Source organism: Dryobates pubescens, chromosome 3 (assembly GCF_014839835.1).
Source record: "Dryobates pubescens isolate bDryPub1 chromosome 3, bDryPub1.pri, whole genome shotgun sequence".
Lineage (NCBI taxonomy): Eukaryota > Metazoa > Chordata > Aves > Piciformes > Picidae > Dryobates > Dryobates pubescens.
Window position 1 is genome coordinate 49,287,193 of NC_071614.1, and position 22,129 is coordinate 49,309,321.

A 22,129-nucleotide genomic window follows, 5' to 3' on the forward strand; every position below is an offset into this window, starting at 1 on the left:
TCAGCAAGAGGTGGAAGAGCTGCAAGTTCCCCCTCCTTTCAAGGAAACGAAAACTTCATGTGGGTGTTGGTCACCTGGTGTCTGTAAGAGATGTCCCCTAGCTCACCCCTGTGAAAGGCAGCCCCAGAGCCACAGGCAGCCAGCAGTGACTTGTGGATTCGGTGCAGGAAGTGTGCTCCGACTCTGTCATCCCAGCAGATGAGACGGAACAGAGCTGTTCTGAGTGAGGTGTCGCTTACCGGCACTTGGGACTGTGCGTCAGACTGCAGCAAGTTCCACAGCAACTTTCAGGATCTTTGAGTTTTTCTTTTCTTTTAGTTGAAACTGGGTTTTGCTCTGATGCTTTCTGCTTTTGTTGTTTGCTTTTTTTAGTTACTATTTAAGTTTGCTTTGTTAGAAAGACAGGACTGTGTAGACCTAGTGGATCCATTAGCCACCACCCTTTGACAATTGTTTTATTTCAAGTCCAACAGCTATTCCATCTTTGTAACTTGCAACACACAAAAATAAACACTACCATAGTACCTCCTGCCTCTGAAAGATGTTTCTGTAAAACTATGAGCAACAGATCTTTATGTGGAAGTCGCTAAGCATTACTGCAAGTGGTAGGAAGATCTTAATGCAATTATCCTGCAACAGCATGGGCATGTTGGCTTTCAGCAGCTAAAGATTGCTTACTGTAATATTGAGGGTCTTGATAATTAGTAGTTGAAGCTTGAGCAATTTGAGGCTAGTCAAGAAGACTGAGGTCAATCTTGAAATAGACATAAGGATAGTATTCTTGATTGCCCAGTTGTAAACCAGGGATGTCCATGCCAGGCTGCAAAAGGAAACAATATGACATTAGTACCAGGCAACAAACCTGGGACAGTTCCAAGCTCCACTGAGTTGTTTTTGCATTCTTCTTCCCCTCCTCCTCCTCAGGGGCAGTGGAGTTTTGTATTTGCTGTGCTTAAGATGGGGAATTCACCACTGAGAATCTGTGTTTGCTTGGTGTTTGCAGGCTGCCTAGAGCAGTTGGCATTGAGAATTCAGGCTTGGGTGCAACTTATCAACGTGTAGCATTTTTATGTGGTTGAGCCCCAGAGCAGCTAATTTCTTTCTCCCCCCCCGACCCCCTTCATGCACTGAGAATCTTAGGCTTTCTGGCTTTGGGCTGTTTCAGTGCCTGCTGGTTTATCCTAAACTGGTTGTGCACTCGGGGTGTGGGGAGGGAGCGAGACAGCACTTTAGCCTTTCAGAGGGGATGGAAGTATGGCAGTCCTAGCATTGAGCTCTGAATTCATCGTTCTTGCTTGTGTTGATCTGAATATTTACAGAAGACCCAAAGCTTTTTACCTAGAGGAACTGCCATAACTGAGCAGATGCTTTGGTCTGGTAGCTGTGAGCATCAGATGCATCTCCAGATCAGGTAAGCAATGTCTGTGCCTCTCCATCATCACCTGAGCCTACCTGTGACCTTAACCCAATCTGTAAGCACCAAGGATAACAACAGCTGTGTCCAGGGCTCCTAGCGCTGCAAGCTGTGAGGTGTGCTTCAGCCACATGGTGTGGTGAAAGCATTCCTTTGGCTAAGCTGTGGCTAGCTGCAGCACTTGCAGTCCAAGTACTTACATCCATTATGCTTGCTGCTGCAACTTCATCCAGGTGTTTGAAGACCACGTTCAGGACATCTCTCAGGCGTTTCACAGACTTCCTATTTGGCTGCAGCAGCATTGCTTGGAAATTCACAGGGAGGCCATACCTTGAAACACATCAGCACGTGGGGTCAGCTGCTGGCAGTGCTCCTGCCCTTCTCAGTCTCCTGGCATGCTAGCTGACAGGGCACTGCAGAGACCATCTCTGGTGGGGTGCTGCCTCTTGATCTGAGACTATTTTCTTTTTGAAACCAGAAGTCAACTAAACAGCATCTGGTTTCCACTTCCCTGTCAGTGCTCCCAAAGGACTGGTTTTCATCAACTCTTGTCACCTTTTTGTGGCCCTCTGTTACCTCCCGTGATCTCACGGATGGAGGTGTCTAAGGGATGTTCCCTCCCACAAAGGAACTGCCCCAGGAAGCAAGCTGTGTGTCTACCCACTTACCTCAGCACAGATTCAACAAAGACTCTCAAGGCTTTCACGTGAATCCAAGCCACAAATGCTTCACTGAAGTTCACTTTCAGCCAGCGCAGCAGTGGGCCCTATCAGAACAAATAGCAGTGCTGTGATCCCTTGGCTGTGTGAACCAGCTCCACAGCTGACACCTCTGAAGCTGTCATGGACTGTTCAGATCGTTCTCAGGCAGCCTTGCCATGGCTCCCACTTTATCAGAAACTGAAGGGACCTTGGGCAAATTGTATCATCTGTACTGTGCCTCAGTTTTCTGGGCTGAATGGCGCTCACAGGAGTCTGCTGGAGCCATGAAGCCATTTGAGTGAGATATGCTTAGGCATGTCAGGAGCAGAGGCTGTCGTGGGCTGTCAACTGGATGTTCTACTTACATACTGTTGTTTCTTATCAGAAGCTAATTTCATCAGCTCTTCCTTTTCACATTTCAGTTCCTTCTCATCAAAATAAAATTCTCGAACGGTGAACCTGCAATGGAATGAGAGTTGCTCTCACAATATGTACCTTCGTTTCTTCTGCCTCTAGAGAAGCAGGTGGGGGATCTTTCACAGTTGCTAGCCACCCTCAGAAAGCGAGCTGCCTGCTGGCAGTAGCATGAGAGCAGGAAAGACACTTCCAGGGTCTTTACTTTGGTGCTTAAGGAACAAAATCACCATTCCTTCTCACCCTGCCTTCTCAGTGGCCTTAGGGCCAGCCAGCAGCCCCAGCAGTACAGAAGTCCTGAAAGCCAGCGATGGCTTCAGCTGTACTGCACACAGAACAAGCCTCACCTTGCCCCCATCATCTGCTTGTGAGCCTGCCCTGCCTAGCAGTCAGTGTTCTTACCTGTTCTCCCTGGCTTTGGCCTTGAAGTCATCCATCACTTTCCTAAACAGGGTCACGGTGAAGAGTCCTCCCTCTGCATCCTCAGCAATCATTCTGTGGGAGGAAAGTCCACTGCTGTGATTTGACATGGCAAATCCCTTGTGCCTCCACCTTCTCCTGCACTTCTGTTCTTCATTAATGGTACTGAGCAACACCTGGCTTTTAAGAACTGCTGTGACTGAAACAGGGAACAAAGGCTTGACTAGCACCAGCCACGCCATCTCCAGTGTAAAACTCCCAGGAGTTAACTTCCTGAGCTTATAGCAGTACACAGGTGTTCTACTCATCTGATTTGTCTGTTAACTTCTCATGCACTTGTGGTTTTGAGAGGGACAGCAGCAAACACCTTTCTTTTCTCTTCATGCTTTCTGCTTCATAGAACGGTTTGGGTTGGAAGAGACCTTAAAGAGCATCCAGTTCCAACCCCCTGCCATGGGCAGGGACACTTCTCACCAGCCCAGGTTGCTCAAGGCCTCATCCAACCTCCATTGAACACCTCCAGGAAGGAGGCAGCCACAGCCTCCCTGGGCAACCTGTGCTAGTGTCTACCCAGCCTCACTGGCAAGAATTTCTTCCTCATCTCCAGTCTCAATCTTCCCTCTTCTAGCTCAAAGCCGTTGCTCCTCCAGTTGCTCCCAGCCCTTGTCCAAAGTTCCTCCCCACCTCCCCTGGAGCCCCTTCAGGTACAGAAGGCTGCTCTAAGGTCTCCCTGGAGCCTTCTGTTCTCCAGGTTGAACAACTTCAACTCTCCCACCCTGTCCCTATAGGGAGGTTCTCCAGTCCTGTGATCATCTTCATGGCCTCCTCTGAACCCTCTCCAGCAGGTCCATGCCCTTTTTGTGCTGAGGGCTCCAGAGCTGGACATAGTGCTCCAGGTGTGATCTCATCAGAGCAGCATCACCTCCCTTGTCCTGCTGGTCAGACTTTTGATGCAGGCCAGCCCAGGGCTGGCCTGTGCCTTCTTCCATTTGGCCTTGGACCTCCTTTAATTTCAGAGAATATTCATGTCACCTCTAGCTCCCTGGGCTGGACCTCCCGGTGTACACGAGGTAAGCAGTGAAATACTGAATTCCTAGGAAGGATTTGTCACTCCAGGTGAAAGGATAAATTCTTCTGGTGTTTGCTAATGCAAATGCCTGTACAGTGAACGATCCCAATCGAAAATGCCAAGACAGTGTCTGGTCCCTGTACAAACTCCTGTCCACAAAACCGAGTGGCTGAGCTCTGGCTGCATGACGGCAGCAAACTGCTTCTCTGTTGCACACAAGAAGCAAGGGCCTTGTTTGAAAGTAGGAAGAACTAAATGACTGGCAGAGGGAATGGCAAGGGAGTTAGGAGAAAAGGAAAATGTGATGGGTGCTTTTTTCCTTTCTCCTGCACTTCCCTTCAACAGAGGAACTTCTGATTTCAGTTTAGAATGAGATTGGACAGATCTGCGTGTGAACACGGAGCCCACGCGTTAGACAAGTGACTCCCTCCAGGATCCAGCAGTCTGAGGGGCTGAAATACGGCAGAGAGCTCTAAAACAAACAGGGACTTCAACTTACTTGGTGGAGCGAGGCACTACCATGTCGGAGAGGGACTCGTACGTCTTCTGCCACTGCGCGTAGCTTGACCTTGGAGCCACACAAGAGCAAGCAGTAAATGAACACTGCACACTGGGCAGCAAGTGCTTTTGAGACATGCAGGTTGTTAAGGTAATGGCTTAGGGTAGAAGGGTGGGAGCACTGCCTGCTGGCTTATGTGAGTCAGATACATTAAAGCTGCCCCGGTCAGCAGCCTGGGAGGCGTTTCACTCACAGTATCGCAGTATCACAGAATCACCAAGGCTGGAAGAGACCTCAAGGATCATTGAGTCCAACCTGGCACCACAGACCTCACGACTAGACCATGGCACCAAGTGCCACATCCAATCTCCTCTTGAACACCTCCAGGGACGGTGACTCCACCACCTCCTTGGGCAGCACATTCCAATGATGAACAACTCGCTCGGTGAAGAACTTTCTCCTCACCTCGAGTCTAAACCTCCCCTGGTGCAGCTTGAGACTGTGTCCCCTTGTTCTGGTGCTGGTTGCCTGGGAGAAGAGACCAACCCCTTCCTGGCTACAACCACCTTTCAGGTAGTTGTAGAGGGCAATGAGGTCCCCCTCAATCCTTAACGCTGGGGCTTGGCATGAGAAAGGACCCAGAGCGGGAAGCTGATGGTGGGAAGAATGTGGTTTGCCACACAGTGTCCCATAGAATCGTTTTGGTTGGAAAAGCCCTTTCAAATCATCCAGGACAACCATTTTCTTGGTCTACCAAGGCTGGGGCTAACCCATGGCCCTCAACACCTGATCTCTGCCTCTCAGAAACACCTCCAGGGACCAGGATTCAGCCACCTCCCTGGACAGCCTGTGCCAGGCTTTGAAAACCCTTCCAGTCAAGAAGTTTCTAGTAATGTCCAACTTACCCACCCCACCACACATACCCATCCCTGCCCCCTTGCAGCTAGAGGCCATTCCCTCTGTCTTAACCAGGGACAGGGAGAAGAGGCCAAGCCCCACCTGTCTCCAACCTCCTTTCAGTGAGTTGTAGAGAACCAGAAGGTCTCCCCTCTGCCTCGTTTTCTTCAGGCTAAACACCCCCAGGTCCCTCAGCTGCTTCTCCCCAGCCCTGTTCTCCAGACCCTTCCCCAGCTTCATTGCCCTTCTCTGAACCTGCTCCATCACTTCAATGTCATTCTTAAAGTGAGGTGCCCCAAAACTGAACACAGTACTCAAGATGTGGCCTTACCAGTGCTGAGTACAAGAGGAATGTTTCAGGACCCCGGAATATTTCACTTGAACTTTAAGGAGAAACTTCTTTGTTGTGAGGCTGCTGGAGGCCTGGAGCAGGCTGCCCAGAGAGGTTGTGGAGTCTCCTGCTCTGGAGGCTTTCAAAACCTGCCTGTACACATTCCGGTGTGACCTGATCTAGGTGTAGCTGTGTTAGCAGGGAGGTTGGACAAGATGATCTCCAAGGCTCCCTTCCAGCCCCTACTGTTCTGTGATTCTGTGACCCCTGCCCAAGCTCCCCTTCCTCCACAATCAGGTGTGGTGCATCTGCCATGTGCAATTCCAGAGCTGCTCCGGTGCTGCACTGCGGATGTGACAAGTGTTGCCGCTGGGAGAAAGGGGTCAGCAGGCCAAGTATGTGAAGTCTGTCTACAGAGGGAACCTGACAGAACCTGCAGATAATCCACTCAACAAACCTACCTTGGCGAGAGAGCTTTTTGTGACATGGTTTTCACAGGCAGAACAGTGATGGTACTGTGTCTGTGTTGAGATGGAGCTATAGAGAGAAGTTTTCTGCAGACTGCTGAAAAGGACCTGGCCAGCTTCACAGCTGGTGGGACAGATGGCAGCCATCCTGGTGCAGGCACCTACAAATGCATGGCCAGCAGAGGCCTCGTGAGCCTGACAGGTTTAGCTTGGTTTATAAACTGGCTCAGCTCCAGCAAGAATCTGGTTTCCCAATATTTTAACTCACACTATTCCTACTAGGGAGCTGTGTGAGAACCCACTCTGTAACCATTAAAAACCTCCATCCTGATTCTATTCTGATCTGAGTTTGGAGCAGTCTCTGTCTCTTTATTTTGTGCCAGCACCACCCTTGGCAGGAACTGTTCTTTCCTCTCTGCTAATAGCTCCACCATGGAACTGCTGGGCTGTCCCAGTCTGACCAGCAGGGCTGGGATCTGCTCTGCGGCCTGAAGCTCAGCACCACACAGAGCGCCCACACCAGCACCTTACTTTGGCACCACCACAAGCAGCGTGATGAGATACTCAGAGTTCAGAACAAAGTCCTCTTTCTGCACAATGTCTGCCAGGGTCCGGGTCAGCAGGTTCCCCCTGCAGTGAAGACAAAGGGGAAATACCATCAGCAGGAACCCAGCACCAGCAAGCTGGAGGTGTTGTGCTGTGGGTGTACACTGGGTTAGAAAAAAGCCAGGAAGGAGAGGGCTGAAGGACATGTCTACAGTTCCAAAATGGCCATTTAGTTGTTTTTACTGCAAAAGAATTAAAAAGCAGCTCAGACCAATGGCAGAACATTGGTGGCCAGCACTATTCTATGCCCTTTGTGTGGAATCACAGAGTCTGCTGCTGTCGTTTCTACAGCAAGGATGAAGGCACTCGAGAAGTGCACATCTGAAGCTCCCACCCCACTCCCGGTCCTGGCTGCAACGCATGGGAGACGCCTGCTTTCTCAGGATGCCTGCTGAGATGCCTGTGCCCATGCTTCAGTCAGAGTAAGCAATATTAGCATGGACCTAAGCCATCAAAGCAATCCTGTGGACAAGTACACAGACAGATCTCCAGCTGAAGGACAGTGGGAGCAGCAAGCTCATGCACAGGTGGAACCTGCAGGAGCAGATCTCTTCACAGACCAAGCCTACTTGCTCACAGTAAGTCCCACGAGTGCTGCACACCTGGGAAGCACAGGTGGCTGGGGCTGGCCAGACATGGCTGGTAAGCGCTTGGTGAATATGGGCAGAGGGCACTGGGTAGGAGTGAAGAAGGACCTAAATCAGCAGGTTTTGGCTTGAGGTTTGCTGTGCCAGTCTAAACATTCATTAACTGGCCAGTAACATCTTATTAGATGTTTGTGGAACTCAAGGTAGCTGGCACTGGCAGACACCAGAGATGCCATGTTTAAAAGTGGATGGGCCTGGACCACAGGGGCAGGGACCCAGGAACGCAGCAGCTGGGGAGGGACTCTTTGTTTCCCAGAAGGTACCTTGGGAAGCAGCCCTTAAAACCCAAGGGGTCCAGGAGGGCTGCACCTGCTTCAAGAATGAGCTCTTGAAGGCTCAGAGCAGGCTGTGCCACTGTGCCACAAGATGAGCCCTGGGGCAGACAGCCTGCATGGGCAATGAGCTTCTGAGTGAATTGAGGGGAAAAAAGAGGAGGTATCTTCTTTGGAAGGAAGGAGAGGTGACCCATGGAATGTTTAAGGATGTTGCTAGATCATGCAGGAAAAAAAATTAGAGAGGCAAAAGCCTGTTTGGAGCTTAGCCTGGCACTGCTGTGAAGGACAACAGAAAATCCTTCTACAAATACATTAATGGCAAGAGGAGGGCAAGGACAACCTCCACTGCTTGGTGGATATGGAGGGGAACATAGTTACTAAAGATGAGGAAAAGGCAGAGGTACTCAACACCTTCTTTGCCTCCATTTTCAATAGCAGGATAGGTTGTCTACAGGAGAAGTGGCCTCCTGAGCTGGCAGATGGAGCCAGGGAGCAGTGTAGCTCCCCTGTGATCCAGGAGGAAGTTGTTAGAGATTTCCTTAGCTGCTGGGATCCCCACAAGTCCATGGGACCGGATGGGACCCATCCTAGGGTGCTGAGAGAGCTGGCAGATGTGCTGGCCAAGCCACTCTCCATCATTTTTCAGCAGTCCTGGCTCACTGGAGAGGTCCCAGAGGACTGGAAGCTGCCAACGTGGTGCCCATCCACAAGAAGAGACAGTTGGATGAGCCAGGGAATTCCAGGCCTGTCAGCCTGACCTCAGTGCCAGGCAAGATTATGGAACAGGTCATCCTGAGTGCAGTCACACAGCACTTAGAGGATGGCCAAGGGATCAGGCCCAGCCAGCATGGGTTTAGGAAGGGCAGGCCCTGCCTGACCAACCTGATCTCCTTCTATGATCAGGTGACTGCCTGGTGGATGCAGGGCAGGCTGTGGATGTAGTCTGCCTGGACCTCAGCAAGGCCTTTGACATCGTTCCCCACAGCAAACTCCTGGCCAAGCTGTCAGCCCCTGGCTTGGATGGGAGCACTCTGAGCTGGGTTAGGAACTGGCTGGAGGGCCAAGCCCAGAGAGTGGTGGTGAATGGTGCCACAGCCAGCTGGCAGCCAGGCACCAGTGGTGTGCCCCAGGGATCAGTGCTGGGCCCCATGCTCTTTAACATCTTTATTGATGATCTGGACGAGGGCATTGAGTCCATCATCAGTAAGTTTGCTGATGACACCAAGCTGGGGGCAGGAGTTGATCTGCTGGAGGGCAGAGAGGCTCTGCAGAGGGACCTGGACAGGCTGGGCAGATGGGCAGAGTCCAAGGGCAGGAGATTGAACACATCCAAGTGCCGGGTTCTGCACATTGGCCACAACAACCCCATGCAGAGCTACAGGCTGGGGTCAGAGTGGCTGAGAGCAGCCAGGCAGAGAGAGACCGGGGGGTGCTGGTTGATGGTAGACTGAACATGAGCCTGCAGTGTGCCCAGGCAGCTAAGAGGGCCACTGGCATCCTGGCCTACATCAGGAACAGTGTGGCCAGCAGGAGCAGGGAGGTCATTGTGCCCCTGGACACTGCACTGGTTAGGCCGCACCTCGAGTCCTGTGTCCAGTTCTGGGCCCCTCAGTTTAGGAAGGAGGTTGACTTGCTGGAACGAGTCCAGAGAAGGGCAACAAAGTTGGTGAGGGGTTTGGAACACAGCCCTGTGAGGAGAGGCTGAGGGAGCTGGGGTTGCTTAGCCTGCAGAAGAGGAGACTCAGGGGTGACCTTATTACTCTCTACAACTACCTGAAGGGAGGTTGTAGACAGACGGATGATGGTCTCTTCTCCCAGGCAGCCAGCACCAGAACAAGAGGACACAGTCTCAGGCTGTGCCAGGGGAGGTTTAGGCTGGATGTTAGGAAGCAGTTCTTCCCAGAAAGAGAGACTGGCCAATGGGATGTGCTGCCCAGGGGGGTGGTGGAGTCGCCATCCCTGGAGGTGTTTAAGAAGATCCTGGATGGGGTGCTTGGTGCCAAGGTTTAGTTGATCAGATGGTGCTGGGTGATAGGTTGGACTGGATGATCTCTGAGGTCTTTTCCAGCCTGGTTAATCCTGTTCTTTTGGGGTTTTTTTACAAAGTCATGTAGCACTAGGACAAGGGAAGAGTAGATTTAAGATGGACATTAGCAGTAAGTTCTTTACTATGAGGGTGGTGGAACATTGGAACAGGTCCCTGGAGCCATTCAAGGTCAGGCTTGATGGGTGTCTGAGCACCCTGATCTAGTTGGGGTTGTCCCTGCTGACTGCAGGAAGGGTGGGCAAGATGACCCCTGCAGGGATGCCAGGACCTGTGTCAGGGGCCTGAGTGGGGAAGAGTGGCACATGTGGGCATGTGTTGGATGAAGACTTGCACAGTGTCATCTAAATTGCTTTACTTTTACTATTTACTGGAATTTAATCTTCTCTCCAGAAATCAGCACTGACATCGAAAATCTAAGTGGGATGCTGGTAAGATGTGGGAACCAGCAAGACAGAGCTGCTTCCCATTAGGAGCTGTGGAAATGCAGTTAGAACAGAGGGAGCAGCAGAGGTTTGCCAAGGAATCCACCAGGTGACCCCAGTTCATCTAATTTCTGAATCTGAAATCTCATCAGAGCAGCACAGAGCTTGATTCTTTCAAGTCTGCTCACACTGCCAGTAATCCTCTCAGGAACTGCAGTGTCCCTGAGCCATGCTGATCACCCTGGCTCCCTTGTCCCACTCAGCCCTCCCTGGGTCGGTAAAAGCTCAGCAAGTCCCAAAGCCAGAAAGGTCTGCTCCCAGCGGCACGGAAGTCGCCCGGTGCACAGCAGCAGGTGTGAGCATGCCCTGTCCTCCACGCAGCCACGCTCCACAGCTGAGCACCAGCTGCTGTACTTACACAGTTTTTTTCTCCAGGCTTTGCAGATTTCCTTTAATGTTGTTGTATGCAGCCGATCTGGTCTTTAGGTCTGCTTCTATCTGAGTCACTTGCTGAAACAGAGCAGAACAAGTGAATCACCTCAGTGCTTGTGGCAGGGTCCTCACCCCTCCCACCAGCTCTGCACCTGAGGGCACAGACAGGCTGCCGGCCCCTCACCAAACCAGCTGCCTGAGGGGCCAGAGCTCCCTGCAGGGCTGGTCTGAGGCTCAGTGGGTTACAGCTGTGTCTCAGGAGCGAGGGTACCCTGTCATTTGGGGTCTGCATTGAACAACACCCCATGCCTCTCTGGAGGGACTGGCAGTGTCAACAACTCATCCAGCTGCAAGGCCTTTAATTGAATCTCAGGCCAACGATTCCACTCCAAAATGGAGAATAGTATGGCAGTGGAGATATGTCTATGTGTGTATAGATATGAACAAACATTAAAATGGAGGGGGCTGAAGTGTGGGAACCACAGCAGCATCCTCTAGTACCTCTCATAGAGTGCCATCACTCCCAGCCCGGATGGGTTCCAGTGCAGGCACCACTGCTGGTACAGCAGAAGTGACAGTGACAGTAGGCACTGTGTGCCCCAGAGCCCGTTCCTGTGCATACCAAGGGCAAAGCTCTCACTGACTGCCGTAAGAGGAGGGATCGAAACCTACCACAAGATATGGTTCCTCATGCTGACATCTTAAAGTCTGGAGCACAGCTTACCTTTGTGAGCGCTTCTGATATGTTCTTCAGCGGCTGCTTTATGGGATACTTGGCCATGTCCCACTCAAACCGTGTCAGGTAGCTAATTAGGTCGACTGCAAATGCAAAGAGGTGCAGGACAGTAGTTAGCTGAGCAGAGGGCAGGTCAAAGTTTGACTAGCAGTCCCAACCTATAGCCCAGATGTAACTTTGATTAACATTCAAGATGTGAGTGAATCAGAAGCCCACTTCTGAACCCTCACAGGAATCTGATCCAGAACAAGTGTCACTGCAACAGCTGTGTCAGCAGGACACAGCAATGTGCAGCCATTCTTCTTCACAGCAGAAACAGCTTCAAGCAACTCAGCCTTGGTTATTGCAGCATGCCTGGGTTTAACCCCAGCAAGGGCTATCAGAACAATACTTTGTACTCAGGACCAGCACTGGCACTCAGCACTGCTGAGTTGTAGTTGTGCAGCTGATGTCCCTTCTCTGTGATTCAGTCACTCACTAGCAAACAAACCCAGGTGTGAGGACTTTGCACACAGAGCTATGTGGTGTTTCTCCAAATGGATAGATCCAGTCACCAGATCCAACCACAGATGTGCACACTGAGGTCCTGAGCATGCAGTGCCCCCCCAGGACCAGGCACCTTAAGACCACAGGGAGCCATAGCTTCTTCCCAGAATCAAGGGGAGATGACACATATGGCACCCAGCTCCTGGGACAGGATCATGCTGCTTTTGCTTTGAAGATCAAGGCTCCTTAACATTAGAAATATTAAGGCTTGGTATGTTATGGTACCAAAGGACAAACTCTCCTCTAGCAGCTCATGACCTCAGACAGCTCTTTGCCTGAGTCCTGAGAACCCTCAGGATGCCAAACACTCCCAGGTAGTGTTCTTGGGCAACTTTAGAAATTGGGATAAAGTCACACATCCTGCCACAACCAGCAAAGGGGCTGGCACTGTCCCACAGCAGCTTGGGAAGGCCGTAGGAAGGCAGCAAGCAGGGTCTTGAGGCACTGTCACCTGCAGGGTAGTGGACTTTTTTCCAGACCAGGAGGCAAACATGGAGAATATCTGGGAAGTTGCTCTGGGCAGATGTGGTGCAAAACGAGCTCCAGGTGCCAAGTCAAAGGAGGGGCATGCTCTTTACTGCCTTGTCCAGAGAGTCCATTCAGTTCCACAGCAAGCTCCAAGCATAACCCCACCTGGACCGGACTCCCAGTGTGTGGGAAATGTTTTGAACTGAGATGCATGAGAAGGAAGGTGAAAAGCTGTGTAATTGCCATACTGCCAGGCTGAGGGTACCATCCTGTCTGCCGTGATACTGAACACCCTGGGAAGGAAAATGCTATCCTTTCCATGGGCTTCTCTCACCCCACCAGAGTCAGTTTACCATATTGGATTTCCAAAGCATGGAAAGTCTCATGCTAGGAGGAAATTTGCTCCTTGGCAAGGAATAATCTGCCTGGGAGGCAGAGGGCATCACACGACCGTGTTCTCTCCCTCTTTCTAAAACCACAGCTGTGTAAATCTCCCCCACAAGCAGGGGACAGGGGTCACAAGGCAAAGATCTAATCCTTCCTGCTGAGCTCTGCTTGGGAATCATCCAATTCTGCTCCACAGGGAGGGTGTAGAAAAGGAGTAAAACTGCAGAAGGTAGGGAGAGCTATCACAGCACCTGTGGGCACAGCTCTCTGGAAGTGCTTGCTCGTGGTCTCTGGGGAGAAGGCGGAGGTGCCAAAAATGCTTGAGCAACAAAGTTCATGGAGCCCACTTTCAGCACAGGATATGAGACACAAGGATTTCATCCTGCAGCCTCTCTTCCAACCCTTCTTGCTTAGGCTTTGCTGAATTCGAGGGGAATGAAACTTGCAGAGTGTGGCATTACTGTGCTGCGTGGAGGAAGTGTATGCACAGGTTCTTTAAAGACAAGACACTGACCTGTTTATAACTGAGAGATATGAATGCTCCCTGAAGACCCAGATGTGTGCTTTCTATCCTTGCATGCCCTGAATTTCAGCAGAACTCAAACACTAGGCAGTAAAACACAGCATGAGTTCTCAGCCTGGTTTATGGATTCATTGCTGAGCAGTGGTCTGGCACTGGTGCGGTTCAGCGGGGCAGCCTGATCTTAGGGGTGACACAAACTGCTGTGAGCACACCAGCAGAACTGAGCTTAAAACAGCAGACAGTCCAGCAGCCTGATGCTGGAGTGGCACCCCTCTCATTTATGGAACCGGTCCATTCACTTCACAAAGCTGCCCATCAAGGACAGAGGCTTCCTACCTACCCCAATGCACTCAGCCTGACTCTCTGGTCATGCTCACTTTACTCACCCAGCTCTAAGAGGGAAGGCCAAATATTTTCCCTTCAAAATGCAAAAAATTGTTATGCTTCCCATTTTACTTTGTTTGGGACTCAGTATAAAGAATGAAGCTATTCCACCACTCACCAGAGTTTGAAATTCATTTGGGTTTACTATCAGTGAAAAGGAATTTGGTCTGAATTGAAGAAAAGCTGTACTTACATTTCACATCTTTTGTTCTGTCGTAAGTCATTGCTGCTGCAATATTCTACAGTTCCCTTTGGTACACAAAGACACAATTCCCTCTTTAAGAGAGACATCTTCACGTGGCTGCTTCCAGTTGTTGCCCCCTGGAAAGCAGTGTGTGTCCTCTTGACCAAAAGTGCTGCTTTTTTCTAGCACTTTGCTTTTTTCTCCACATAAATCTAACCACACAACTGCCAGGCAGCCACCAAACTTGCCACAAGAAGCAAACTCTTACTGCATCACTCCAACCAAACTCTGAGGAGGGCTGGTCTAATGGTCTGGAACTGGACCATGCAGCAAGGACTTGGATCTTATCTTTCTGTTTCTGACCTCATGACCTCAAAGAAGTCTTCAGCTACAGAGTTTGTACTGGTTCCACTGGGGCAGAATCCCAGGCCAGCCACGGGCTGCAGGCCACAGGCGGTTCGCAGTCAGCGAGGGCAGCTGACTCAAGTTGGTTGTCCCCCAGAGCATGAGCATCACTCTCATCATAAAGGGGGGTGTTTGCTGAGTACAGGGGCTTCTCCTGCTTGGGGTCTTTCTGATCCTGCTCTTCTGCTTTCCCATTTACTGTGACTGCCCTATGCTCACTGGGCTGACTGTAATTTGTCTACCTTGTATTGGCATTGGCATTAGTTTTACTGTTTCATTAAATCCATTTCAACCTGCAGCTGTCCTCTACTTTCCTGGTTGCCCTTCCTTGTTGGAGAGGGGCCTCTGGATGATTGAGCTCCAGATATGGGCTAAACATACACTGGGTCCTTTTGCCAAGCAGAAAGGGGAGGAGGAGGAATTTGTCCAGCAAAGTTGCTGCTGCTTGTGAAGAATGACACTGGAACATACTAAAGGAATCCTAGTATGCTGAAACTGACTCAGTTTCTTAAGATGCAGTCCATAACCTCGGAAAGCTAATATCTTAGTTTAATATGACATGTTTGCATGACCAAATCTAGACAGAGGACAGAAGATAGTAGCACAAAAAGAGTAATTTCCACATCCTTCTATTACAACACATGCAGAGCTGATAGGAAAGGAGAAAGGTGTAGGAAGAGGAAAGAAAGGAAGTAAGTGAAACCTGTTGTTTCTCAAGTCATAGGGATATGGTGAGCAAGCTACGAGGTAGTTACTTGAGAAATCCATCGTAACCTGATCACTGTATCTCTGCAACCAGACCAAGACTTGTCTCTAGCTCTAACACACACAAATGCATGCTTGTAACACTGCAACCATCAATCCTCAACGTACTTTTGAGACATTTCATTTTATCCTTTAGCCCTGAAACACAACAAGTGGGATTATTGCACTTGCTAAGCACCTGTGCTCTTCAAATGTCGGTGTTATGTCATGCAAGGACACTTCTAAAAGAGATTCCTGAGACAAACACTGAAGTCAGAGGGTGATGGAGCATGCACTCAGCTCATTTAAAAGCTCACTATGCAAACCAGCCATTGCAACACAGCCCCTTTTGTTCTGCTCTTCCAGGGTGGCTGGGGAGGAATTTGCTCTGAAACACACTCAGGGTCTACCAAACACATGGAGATCACAGGATGTTAGGGGTTGGAAGGGACCCCAAAAGATCACCGAGTCCAATCCCTCTGCCAGAGCAGGACCACAGAATCTAGAGCAGGACCATTTGAAAACTGCACATAAAACCTTTCAGCTGCTCTGAAATCTGAATCGTGTGCCAAGTATCCAAATTTGGTTATATATATATATTTGGTTATACATATATGTTTGGTTATAATCCTGTTGAAGTTTCAAAGCATCACTGGAGGCAGCTGTAGCAACATCAACAGGCTGTCTACTTAGAGGCAGCCAAGGGACCTTGCAGTAAGGCAGTGGGCTCCCACTGCCCTTCCAGCACGTCGGAAGCACCCTTGCTGCCACTGCTCTGCTGCACGACTGCTGCCAGCCAGGGAAGGACACCATGGGAGGACATTTCCTTCTGACATCAGCAGCACATGCACGTCCTGTGGCCCCCAGAGTGACCCTGTGAGTGCAGTCCTGGCTCCACATTTTGGAGCTGCTGCCTCACACTTCCACCTGTGGTGTCAGAAATCCACAAGGTGACCTACCCCAGCACTTCAGGAGGGAAGGCAAAGCACTGCAGACCCCTGACAGCTGCCATGCAGCCATGCAGAGCGAGACTTAGCTGCCTGTGAGAGATCAAGCCCACAGAGGGGACAGCAAAGTGCTAGGTCATTTTTGGAGTGAAGAATGTCTCCTCACTCCTCAGCTCTAGTGTTAGAAACTAGATCATTACCAGATGCCCAACACTGTGCTGGAAGCAAAGCTGGTGCTGGACAAAGCTTTGAGAAAAATGGAAGCAGGCTAGATGTGCTCTTTAAAACTGCTGCAGGTGGCTGTCCTTTGTGATGTGTGTTTCAGTCCCAAGTGTCCACATTCTGAAGCAAACAAAAGCAGCATCAATGCATTACAAAACACATCCACTGCACCTACCTCCATTGGCCAGAAGATTTTCCTGGACTTTATCTTTTGAGTCCTCCATAACTTCTCCAATGTACTGGGCTATTTTCTTTATTACACTTGGGTGTAATGAGAGAAGTTTTGTTAGTGATGGAACACAAGGACTGCAAAACAGCTGCTGCAATGATCTGATAAATGCAGAGATGCCCAAACAAAACATTTCTGGAGCAGACCAGGTTAATTTGCAGTTCAAATAACCAGAGAATGTTTGGGGTGAGAAAAGACCTTAAAGATCATCCAGTTCTAATCCCCTGCCATAGGCAGAGACACCTTCCACCACCCCAGGCTGCTCAAGGCCTCATCCAGCCTGGCTTTGAACACTTCCAGTGTTGGAGCCCCAACAGCTTCTCTGGGCAATCTGTTGCAGTGCCTCACCACCATCACAGCGACAAATTTCTTCCTACTGTCTAACGTAAATCCAGCTCCTTCCAGTTTCAGGCCATCACCCCTCATCCTGTCACTACATGCTTTTGTCAAAAGGCCCTCCCCAGCTCTCCTCTGGCTCCCTTCTAATACTGGAAGGCTGCTCTAACGTCTTCCCAGAGCCTTCTCTTCTCCAGGGTGAACAACCCCAACTCCCTCAGCCTGTCCTCATGGCAGAGGTGCTCCAGCCCTCTTCTCTGGGCCCACTCTAACAGTTCCATGTCCTTCCAGTGTTGGGGACCCCAGAACTGGGGTCTCACCAGCGCAGAGTGGGAGAGTCTCCTCCCTTGCCCTGCTGGCCATGCTTCCTTGAATGCAGCCCAGGGCATGGCTGGCTTTCTGGGCTACAAATGCATGTTGCTGGGTCATGCTGAGCTTCTCATCAACCAGCACTCCTCAGGCCTTCTCCTCAGGACAGCTCTCTACCTATTCTCCACCAAGCTTGGATTTGTGCTTGGGATTGCCCTCACCCCAGGATCTTGTGCTTAGCTTTGTTGAACTTCATGAGTTTGGCACTGGCCCACTTCTCAAGCCTGTCAAGGTCCCTCTGACAATGGCAAACACTCTATGGCATATTGCAGAAGTAAAAACCTAATTCCCAAATACAGTGATCTCTGCAAACCCACAGGGGAGGGGAGGGGCTTTCAATGACTCTGTGTATTACAAGTGCTACCAGCCAGGCTTCCAAAATACTGCAGGGAGGAGAACCTCTGCAGTCTGAGGCCACTGAACAATGTTCCACCAAACAAGAAACCTGGAGAGCTCTCAGGTAAGAGTGACTGAGGGACTGTCAGCTTGAGCAAGCTCCATGCTGGCACAGTGATACGGAAAACCCTTCTGCTTCCCTGTGTAAATAAGTAATAAAAGTATGTGGAAACAAGAGATCCTGCAAATGCTTGCCCCTTCTCTGCTGTCCTGGCAGCAGGCAACGCTGACAGGTTTGTACTGCCTGGCTTTGCTGGCGGCTGTGTTTATCCAGCAACACTTCAGCAGGCAGCTGTGTCAGAGGAGCAAGAACATAAAGGCTCAGGTCATTTAAACAGGCTTGTAACCCTCTGGATGCCATTTACTTCAACCAAGTGCAAGTGCGTGGCATTTTAACCCTGGAATCACAATTTAGATACCAAACCTTTGGCATTTATTTAACATCCAATTATAGAATCACAGAATGGTTTGGGTTGGTAGGGACCTTAAAGATCATCTAGTTCCAACTCCCCTGCCACAGGCACACCTCCCCCCAGCCCAGGTTGCTCAAGGCCTCATCTAACCTGGCCTTGAACGTTTCAGGGAGGGGGCATCCACAGCTTCTCTGAGCAACCTGTTCCAGAGTCTCACCACCCTCTCAGGAATCCTACAGAAGAATGTCTTCCAGCAGGCTTACTTCTACCCAAACTGCCTAGCACAGCACAGCTAGCACACAAACATTTCCTATGGGTGTTTCTGTACATGTTTGCAGCTGCCAGACAGAATCTATGAACTATCAAGAACATTTAGACAAGCAAATCCTCACCAGTCCTGGCTGGGTGACAAAAGGCAAAAAAGTTCCAGAGCTAACACATGCCTCAGTAACCAAGATTCTATGGGAGGCATGTCTCTGAAGCTGATACTACCACTGCCTCAGCAACAAAAGTCTACCTTGTGCCATGGAGAGTCTTACACTCCTTACAACCTGGCATTTTCTCTTGCTGTACTGTAAGATTCTTTGTGCACCCAGGTCAGCCTGGCCCAAAAGGCAAACTGGGCAATGATCAGCGAGGAAATCGTGTGAGTGGTTGCCCAAGTAGGTTTGATACAATGCCAGTCAATATTCTGGTTTCCAAGGAGTTTAGAAGCCTGAGAACTCCAGATTTCCTTCTAAAGGACTCATTCTTTAGAACTCCTGGATCTGCTGCAAAGGAGCAGAAGGCTCCACAGAAATATTCTGGGAATATAAGATCAGGGAGGGCTTCATATCCTCTACATGTTGTTTTGTGAATAGAGGTCTCTGACTGGGGTGGGAGGATGCTCTTTAAAAAAAAAGACTCAAATCATATCTTTTAAATCAGTTTCCTTTCAGGAGAAACAGCTTTCCTAGCACTGCCACTAAAACGGATTGCTGTGCAGACAAAAGTACCATGGACTCAATTCAGTTGACTCCGTGACAATCAACACAAGGCTTAAAGGCAGCCTATCCACTTTAGGCCAGTCTGGGCTGAACCAGGTCAGAGCAAGGTAAGCACCAGGACATACAGTCCCATAAAAACAATGTCTGTTTCTCATTTGTAGGTAGTAAATAAAACCTATTTTACCTTTCAGCAAAGCTATCAAGTTTTCCCAACTCATCTGACAGGCCAACAAGAGCATCCAGTGTCCCCACCTGTGCAAAAGATGAGAAGTAGGTGAAAGATGCCCAAGTCTAAAGCTTCTGCTGGCAGAGCCTTATGGACACTGGCCTGTGTTTAGCACTTGTGAGATCAACAGTCTGGCAGAACTTTATTTACTTGGTGGAAAATAGTAGCAATTCCTTGACCCAAGACCTAGGGTATGAAAAGCCTTTTCCAACAAGGGGAAGAAGTATGCATAGTCTGAAGATTACAAATGAGTGTCTTCCTTCCTGTTTTCATTCCCCTGTCATCAAGCTGCAGACTGGTCGTCAGCCCAATCAACAATGACCAGAAATGCACACAGCACACACACAAACACACAATGCACTCCAGGCACACGCACACAAGCCGGCCCCTCAGCAAGCCAGGGCAAGCAGCGCTTGTTCCACTGGCGGTCTCTGCTCTTTGCTAGTACCAAAGACTAAGCCTCCCACAAAGCCACTTCCTCCAGGACCAACATCTGCTTTTTGTATCACTGTCACAGTCACCATCACATCTTTATGGTGTTGCAAGGGATTTCTGAACCTTTTCTCATAATATTGCCAGCTCACGACTACGAAGGGCCAAGCTCAAGAAGAAAAAATAAATGTCACATAGAACAATCAGCAGAACATTAATGGGCTGGTTGCATCCTCAGATATTGTGAATGGTTTATTTCCTCTAGCACTGGCAGACTCACAGCAAAACCACTTGGGTAAGGCCCATGGGTGATATAAATCACATCAATCTCAGGTGCACATGTGAAAAGCATCATTTCCATTCTGAAATACTTGTGTGACAATTCAGGAAGTGATTATCTGAGCACAGGCCACAGTTCCTTTTTACCTGCAGCCTTCTGTCATTGGAATAGCTCATGTTGTAACTGTTAAGAACTCTTTTTGACTAAAGCCAGATCCTGGATGCACTAAGTGTAGCTTTGTTAAGTGATGGTAGCTCCTCAAGGAACCAAGTTCTGCACCTCTGACAGCTCCATTGACTTTGATGCAACACATACAAATTAAGTGTAGATTTCATAAAATAAGCATTAAATGATACAAATATATATTTCTAAATCATGGATTAATACTGTTCCCATTTACATGATGACATGAAGCTGAGCAATGTAGCTGAAGACACACACCTTCATTTCCCAAGGAGTCATGCTGTGTTTTCTCTGCCATCAGTCTTACTGACATGGTTCTAGATCCTCAGCTACTCTCTGCCTTGCTGCTCCAAGATGTACAACACTGTGTGTCTTTCATGACTGGGAGCAACTGCATTGAATGCAATAGATTGGTTGACCCATTTGTGCACCTTCACTCACCTGTATCATCTACATCATCCACGTCATCTATACCTATCTCCTTCCAGCATGAAGGTCAGCTTCAAGCACAATAACTTCTTCTTGGTCTGAACAAATTTCAGTTGACTGAACATGACTCATCCCACAACCACAGTGTTCTCCTACTCTCCACATATGATCCAAAAAGATATACCCCATGTTTATCCCAAAAGTCTTTAGCCCTGGCTAATGCTGCTATATCACCCAAACACAAATGCTTCCTCATTTACCTTCAAGTCTGGAATATGGAATTTGCTGTTGCTGGACAGGTTGGATTTAGATGTCACTGTGTTCATTCTCTCCCATGCCTGCAGATTTGTTTTATCTCCTGGGGCAGAAATCAGCCAGAACTCTGACATGGTTTAATTTCCCTTCAGTCCTGGTCACTGTAGAAACAAAGCAGGTAAGCTGGTAAAAGAGCACCACACAAAACGTGTTCTTCCCTAAGAACAAAAAGAATTAGATGGAGCACTGATGCTTTGTTTCCGAGAAACGCTGGAGAGTGAGTCAGTCCTGTGTCTCTGGCTGAAATGGAACATGACCTTCTCCAGAATGTCACAGAGTGTGCCTGCTCCTCCCTCCTCAGGGTTGTTCCATCCAGTTTCTGAATGAGGAACTGAAGCTTCCTCTCATTTTACCTCCCAACCTGTTCCATATTCCTTGCACTTTAAATCCACTCTCCACTACAGAGCGTGGAGACTTCACTATGCCATGCAAACATCTCTAAGGACTTCTTTGATAAACACCATCTCACATTTTTGGACACCTGTAGGCAGAAGTGAAAGTGAGATGTAAAACCAGCTCTGCTGAACATAGAGGCTGCCAAAGATGCCATTGGCGAGGTGGAATATAGCTTTCACTGAATTGCCTAGATTGGAAAAGACCTCTAAGATCATAGACTCCAATAATTAACCTAACACTGGCAAGTCCTTGACTAAACCATGTGCCTAAGCACTATACCTTAAATACTTCCAGGGACCAGAACACCACCACTGCCCTGAGCAGCCTGTTCCAATGCCTGAGAACCCTTTCAGCAAGAAATTGCTCCTAATATCCAACCTAAACCTCCCTTGGTGCAACCTGAGACCATTTCCTCTATAGAACAGATCGACCCCCACCTCTACAACCCTGTGCTTTTCTTCCCAGGCTGGACAGGAAGGGACTGAGCAAGCCGCGTCAGGGGACGATATCAGCAGGACCACCAGGTAAACAGTGCCGAGAACCCACGAGGACACCCACACGGGTGTGAGCTGTACAGAGCGGGGCGGTACGGCCAGGAGCAGGAACCGCAGAGTTCCTGGAGATCCCTCCAGAGGCTGTCCGCGGCGCCTCGGGGACATGGCACAGGGCAGATGTGACCCCCTGCCTCTCACGCACCCCACCACCGCTGCTCCGTGCCCGCTGCCTTAGCCGCGCTTCTCCATGCCCTCTGCCTTACCCGTGCCCGCTGACCCGTGCCCCTTTCCTTACCCGCTCCCCTCTGCCTTAGCCGAACCCGCACCCGCTGCTCCGTGCCCGGTGCCTTAGCCGCGGCCGCTGCGCGCTGCTCCGACCCAGCGGCTCCCCGCGGGGCGGGCACGGACACGCTGGCTGAGGTGGCCGGGGCGGGGCAGACTTTCCCAACGCTTGTTTG

The 22,129-nt window shown here is 49.8% G+C and overlaps 1 protein-coding gene across 2 annotated transcripts; it reads right to left on the reverse strand.

Moving 5' to 3' along the window:
* Positions 1 to 280: 280 nt before the first annotated feature.
* ATP6V1C2 (ATPase H+ transporting V1 subunit C2) lies at positions 281 to 20,879 on the reverse strand. 2 transcript variants are annotated; one of them, XM_054178759.1, is made up of 13 exons: positions 20,727 to 20,879; positions 19,101 to 19,168; positions 16,363 to 16,448; positions 15,148 to 15,177; positions 11,366 to 11,460; positions 10,628 to 10,719; positions 6,744 to 6,842; positions 4,518 to 4,586; positions 2,932 to 3,024; positions 2,481 to 2,574; positions 2,083 to 2,180; positions 1,615 to 1,744; positions 281 to 820 (listed from the first exon to the last, which is right to left on the reverse strand). In XM_054178759.1, exons 1-13 carry the CDS (start codon positions 20,853 to 20,855, stop codon positions 731 to 733), a joined length of 1,173 nt encoding a protein of 390 aa, XP_054034734.1. In that variant the 5' UTR covers positions 20,856 to 20,879; the 3' UTR covers positions 281 to 730. The 2 variants fall into 2 exon arrangements, with proteins under 2 accessions (XP_054034734.1, XP_009898136.2); XM_009899834.2 differs by lacking the exon at positions 15,148 to 15,177.
* Between the last annotated feature and the right edge of the window lie 1,250 nt (positions 20,880 to 22,129).